At 37.3% G+C, this 6,734-nt stretch overlaps 1 protein-coding gene across 1 annotated transcript; it reads left to right on the top strand.

The window, feature by feature from the left end:
• The first annotated feature begins 565 nt into the window (after positions 1-565).
• Positions 566-1,015, top strand: LOC140888096 (uncharacterized). The gene has a single exon (XM_073295775.1). The coding sequence runs from the start codon at positions 566-568 to the stop codon at positions 1,013-1,015; it is 450 nt and encodes a 149-aa protein (XP_073151876.1).
• Positions 1,016-6,734: the final 5,719 nt, after the last annotated feature.

The raw sequence follows: 6,734 nt of genomic DNA, 5'->3' as shown, positions 1-6,734 counted from the left end.
ATCAAGGAACTCGAAGCACAAACGCCTAAGTGTTTTTCAGATCATTGAGGGATCAATCTTGTGATAAAGATTTCGAGTTGTATTCATCTTTGTTCCATTATCAGTCTAGGACTGAAACTGAGGTGTTGTACTAGGAGTTCTTGTTTAGGCAGTGTCTAAGTCCTAAACTGGATCGGGGTTTTGCAAATTGCTTGTAAAATTCAAAGTCTTCTAGTGATATCCTTTCGAGGTGGAAGAAGAGGTGACGTAAGAGTATTTGAAATCTCCGAATATCCATAAACATTTGCTTGCGTTATTTCAGTTTACACACCATCATCACCTAACCTAAACTGATAACTACTTAGTGTTCAAATCTGTAATTTAGCATATTTTCGCACATACTTTTGTTTGTCAAATTACATTAGATATCAAGATAAGCCTAGAATTCAGTCACTAAACCGATCGAGTTCAATAATTCTATACTAAATTGTTTATAAGTGTATTCACCCCCTCTACACTTGTAACCGATCCTATCAATTGGCGTCAGAGAAAAGGTTCTTATCTTATCTTTGAACAGTGTATCAAAATGTCTTCATTCAGCAAGATTCCTATGTTCTCCAAAGAAGATTTTGATGATTGGAAGATTTGCATGCAAGCGCATCTATCAGCTTTAGATGATGACATTTGGTTTGTGATCACTGATGGACCTCTTACAATTACCAAGATTAATACTGCTGTAGCTCTTTCTGGTGGAAGTCCACAATACATTGAAAAGCCAAGAACTGAGTGGACTGCTGAGGACAAGAAAAAGGCAAATCTTGACAATGTTGCAAAAAATATCTTGTACAAGACCCTGGACAAGAATACTTTTAGCAAGATCAAGATATGCAAGATAGGAAAAGAAATTTGGGAGAAACTGATTCAACTGTCCGAAGGAAATGAGCATACTAAAGAGAACAAACTGTCTGTTGCTACTCAAAAGTTTGACAACATCAGAATGAAACCTGGAGAATCAACGGCCGAATTTGATGAATGATTCAGTAGCATTGTCATTGAGCTCAATGCACTGGGAAAGACATATACCAACATGGAGGTCATTCTCAAAGTTATTCGAGGCCTCCCAAAGAATGGGATGTGAAGACAATGGCTATGAGGAAATCTAAGGACTTGAATAAATTGGAGCTGCATGACTTCTTTGCGGAATTGAAGGCCTATTAGTTTGAGTTGCAAAGTCGAGAGCAAGATCAGTCTACTTCTCAACTAACCAAGGCTTTGGCAGCAGTCAAGATAGAATCACCTACACAACCAGAGAAGACTGCAGAACAATTAAGCAGTGATGCAATGTCATTATTTGTAAAAATGTTTGGAAAATTCATTAGAAGAAATCAGGAGGTTTCTTACAGAAGAAGTTTTCAAAAGAAGGATCCAGTCGAAGAACCAAGAAGTTGCTTCAATTATGGAAAAACAGGACACTTCATAGCTGACTGTCCTAAACCAAAGAGAGATGAGCAAACCTCCACAGAAAGATTGAAAAAGAAGTTTGAGAGAAGGAAAAGCTCAAGAGATGCCAAGTACACTTCACGAAAGAAGCATGAAGCACTGGTTGCAGAGGATAGCAAAGCCAAATGGGCAGAAGCAGATAGTGAATCCGATGAATCCAACTACTCGTCCAGTTCCAGTGACGATGATGAAGAAGTCAAGTGTCTAATGGCAAATGATCATGAGCAACCATCCACTAGTGAACAGGTTTTTATAGAACGGCGATCAGATCAATCAGAATTGATACCCGGTGCAGCGGAAGTTTAAAAATTTTATATGGAACGATTCCATAATGGGTATCAAAACTTTACGATTAAATTGTGTGTGTAAAAATTAAATAACAATTATAAATTTTTACCTCCAATCTCGAATCGAGATTATGGATACCATCAGATTGCTCTGCTCTTGTTGTATATCCCTGAAACTGATGGACGAACTGTTCTTCAATCAGGTCCATGAACGGATAATTAATCCCTCTGATAGATTGCACTAAAAAATCTATCAGAAGTTTCTACGAAGAGAATTAACGAATTTGATCCGTTAAACCAGACTGTAATTCAAAATTCACAGACTGGATTTTTCCCGAGCAGAGGGGAGGGGGGCGGCCACTATTTGAGAGAAAACTAGGGTTTTTCGAAAATTGTGACCTGTGTTATCTAATTTCTGTACTGCAATAACTTATTTATAATGTAGGGCGCTAACAGCTTAGGGCCAATTAGTCATAAGTTCAAGCCCGACAAGCAAAGCCCGCATGTTCAGAAATTAATATAAAATTCATCATGACTCCGATTGATAAACCGATTTCACCAATGTGCACAGAAACCATTTCTGCACCTTTTAAAGTCAAGATAAATTTTTCTGAATCCGAATTCAGTGATTTCCAAAAATGCACATCCCTATGTCATTTTAGGAAATCTTACTCCTCTACTCTTAAATAAGAAGTCCCACTTCTTTGTTCATTAAATTTAACTCTTTAAATTTAACTATCTCAACGGGGATTAAAAATCCATTACTCTGTGTGACCCTCAATGGTTCAGGGATACAGCTAGCCATGGGCTCACAACTCCTTGTGACTCGGAACAACAATTTCCGACTTGCCCATCGAATCATGGTAAGAGCGCCTAGCAAAATCGCCCCATGATTCCCTAGGTATCACTGATAGTGCCTACAAGAACCAATAGATTTTGGTTAGCGTACAGTACGGTCCCTTCATCCATATATCCCGATCGAATCAACAACCATTGGTAAATCGAGAGTCGTTCGAGATTCGATAACTATGCAACGCATCTTGAAGATCAAATAGTGACATCGCATGTGTTACTAAGAAACCATTTCTTAAAACACATCATGTACTCTGGCCAGAGATTCGTCACACTAATATCTCCTCAGATTGCATAGGATATCCACACTCGCAAGTATGTGGTGAATCCTTGACAACAAAGCATCGACTCCTATATGTGTTGTAACTGTACCCAATCCCGACACCTGATGACCCCAATAGAGTCGGTAAACGAGTCAAAGAACAGCACTAGAATATAGAGTCTCAATGATGTTTCAAGTAGTAAAGACTAATGGTGTACAACCAAAACCGCGGACTTTATCCACTCGATAAGTGATAACCACTTGGAAAGTCCGGATAGGGTAGTTCGATCATTCATCATATGAATATCCATTTGCATGCTTCGAACATCTCTATGTTCCCTATTAATGAAACGTGGTACTCTGCATCGCAAATGCTAGTCTCAAACTCGAGCGATCCTTATCCTTATTAACGGACGGCTCAATCGACTAGGAACAGTTTAGAATATACAGTGACTATAAGATGTGTTTCATGATAGACATCCCCATGTTCTACCACATCTTACATACACTATAGTATATTCAAGGTCTTTATCAAAACAATAATAGTATATCACAATATAACAATATGAAGAAATATAAAGTCATTGCCATTAATAAAAGTGTAAATTATATTAAACAAAAGATTGTTTATACAAAGAGTCATCAAAGCCCTTAGCCACAAGTTGGCTCACCGGGCACCCACTCTTTCACAGGTAACAGGTACTAAAGAACAATCAGATGAATCATGATATTTAGACAGTGGATGTTCGAGACACATGACTGGAAATGATAAACTACTGTCCGAACTCACTAAATACAATGGTCCAACTGTCACATTTTGTAGTACCAAAAATCTAATTTACTAATTCTCATATATATTAAATTAAATAAATATTATGGTTATTATTTTTTTAAGTTTAATTGATTTAAATTATTTGTTTTAATTATGTGCTAATAAAATATTTTATTATTTATTCAAATAATTTTTTTTATTGTACTAACTATTTAATTAATATTTTTAATTGTTTAAATTTATGTGTCTAAATGATCTTATTGTGCAATTTAAATTGTTTTAATATTTTAAAGGTTTAGGCTTGCATATTTAAATGATTTTAATTTTAATTATTTAGTTTACTCTTTTAAATGATTTTAATTGTTTAGTTTATTCTCTTAAACGAATTTAAATGTCTAGTTTATTCTTTTAAATGATTTTAACTGTTTAGCTTATTTGTTTGGATATTTTCGAGTGTCCAATTTATTTATTCTAAATAACCTAAGTTTAGCAGTTAGTTATTTTAAATTATTTTAAACGTATAGCTTATTTATTTAAATCCTTTTTAATTGTCCAAATCATTTTAAAGGTTTTTAATTCCGCTTGTGTTATTATTTATATTGTTTTTAAAACGTTAGTCTAGTTTGTTTAATATATTTTAATCGCTCCGTTTACTGTTTAAATGTTTAATCTATCGCTGCGACATCAGAATATTTAAAGTGTTAAATTCTTGGATTTTCAATTTGAGTATTTGCAAAATCGAAGCTGAACACTTGTACTCGCGCCATATAAAATACTTCATATTATATTTCATGTATTATGTTTCCTATCCACTTAAACCCTTGTGTAGACCCGGCCCATTAAAGGAACTCCTCAGCCCAAATTTCATTGGCCCCATTTCATTTCTCCTTCTCCAAGTAGCAATGCAATTTTTCCCCTTTTCCTCTCCAGCTCTCGCATCCATCAACAATCCCATTTCTCCTTCATTCCCAGACTTCCGCCGCAGTAGCTGGACCTTCCCGGCGTGGTTTTCCCCTGAGCTTGCCGTCCGAGCTATTACTGGCACTCCTTGGCTTGGTCACAGCTCAACCAAGCTTCTCCTCCCCCATTTCCGATTCTTGAAGCGTGAGGCAAGGATATGGGCTTTCTTTGGCCACCAAGTAGATTAATATGTTGTGTGCTTGCATTTTCATCTTGTATTTCAAATTTTATTTGGATTTAAGAAGTTGTTCGGGTTTTTGGATATTTCTTCATTGAGGACTGTACAATGCTTCTGTTTTTTTTCTTTGTATAGCAGTTCATGTTTCTCTTCTGATTCCTTTGGAGATATAATTATGTGCTTATGATCGTTATGCATAAATTTCATGTGTTGGGCAAATGTTGGTAGAGTTTCTATTATTTCATTGCATTTGGCCCTGTTCGAGTGCTCTGTCCTCTTTGGAGTAGCTGTTTGGGATTCCTGATTCCTTTTGAGTACGTTGCACATGCTTGTGTTTGAAATAGGTTGTGTCCTGTAATGGATAGGTGTTGATATTGTAGCTTGCTTTTGCCGTATTCTTGATTTTTCCTCATGGTGTTGAACTTGTGTGGTTCGAGTTTTTCTTTTTGTTTGGATGGTGATATAGGGGCTGCCATGGGTGAGAATGTAGCTCACATGGTAGCACCTTGATTGTGTGAAATGGCTGACTAATGTTGGGGCGAGGGGCTAGGAAGGGTCTTTCTCGGGCTGGGAATCTGCTCAGGGGCAGGGGCTGTCTCGCCGAGTCTTCTAGGCTTGGGGAGCTGTCCTTGTGGGTTAGAAAGGTGCTATGGCTTGTGAAGGGATCGGCCTTAGGGGTTATGGTGGAATTAGGAAGTGTTCTAGGTCCTATAATTAAAAGTTGTAACCGGGATTGCAAGGTTTAGGTGCTGCCTAGGAAGGGGGGGATGGATAAGGAATTGTGTGAGCAGATTTTTGGGTTATGTAGTGGACTGTCTGGATATGTTTGGTCTAGGCAGGGTCACACACATGCTTTGGTTAAGGGATTGAGCTTAAAAATAGCCTAGGATGTTGGGAAAACGTCATTTTAAGCGGGAACTAATTCGGTTAAGGTTTGGTTGAGTTCTAGGCTATTGAGTGCTAAGGCGCAGCTTTTAGTCGTTAAGTGGCTGTTCGGAAACATTATTTCCAGGAATTATTGGGTAATATTTGTGCCACGAGGATGACTTCCTAGTTAACTATAGAGTGCATGGGAACCGCATTTTCGAGCGTAAGTCATTTTGATTAAGAATTGAGTAAGTTATGAGCTATGCAAGTGGATTTCCCGGGATACGTCCTAAGTGCCAAAAGTAAAGTCTAGATTCCTAGCTATGGTTTGCTCCCTAAATCACCATCCTAGTCAACCATCTTTCATCATTTGCTTGTGAATCGAGTAATCGAGTAAATATTTTCAAAGAAAGTCATTTCCTTAAATGCATGCTATATCTTTGAGTCGAGTCAAGTAGGAATGAAAGAAAATATTTTTGAACGAAGTGAAATGATTGTGACTATAGAAATGACATGTATGTGTGGGGTTGGGAGACGTTCTGACCTACCTTACCAAAGGACGTGTATGTGTGGGGTTGAGAGACGTCTTGGCCTACCTTACCAAATATAGACGTGTATGTGTGGGGTTAAGAGAAATCTTGGTCTCCCTTACCAATCACAGGGCAAGACGAGTTTGGGAGATATCCTGACTTCCTTGTGGCATAGTGCACTGCAGCCATGATCATGATCGAAACCACAGGGTCACAATTCAAGGATCTAAGTTCACAGTTACAGATTTCAGTTACAGTTTCAGTTACAGATCAGTTCTAATTTGACTCAACTTAGTTTCTATTCAGTTTCAGTCTTGTATGAGATTAAGTAAATTTTAAGAAAGTTCCCAAGTTTAAATGTGTGGGTTCATTGCATGCATTACATCTCATTCACATTTATCATTCAACTTTTCGGAGCAAGTTTCAAGGTATATTAAGTACAAGTATTTTAAGTATTAAACATGTATTTTTAAACCCTCGTTATTTCACCCCATATTCTTGCTGGGCCCTAGGCTCACTACATCTATTTGGTGCAGGTATAGGTTAT

Source organism: Henckelia pumila, chromosome 3 (genome assembly GCF_033568475.1).
Source record: "Henckelia pumila isolate YLH828 chromosome 3, ASM3356847v2, whole genome shotgun sequence".
In the NCBI taxonomy this organism is placed as follows: Eukaryota; Viridiplantae; Streptophyta; class Magnoliopsida; order Lamiales; family Gesneriaceae; genus Henckelia; species Henckelia pumila.
Note: the sequence above shows the minus strand (reverse complement) of the source record. Positions and strands in the feature narration are given on the sequence as shown.

Excerpts from the sequence above, each read along its gene's own strand:
- LOC140888096 (XM_073295775.1), top strand. The coding sequence starts at position 566 with ATGTCTTCATTCAGCAAGATTCCTATGTTCTCCAAAGAAGATTTTGAT.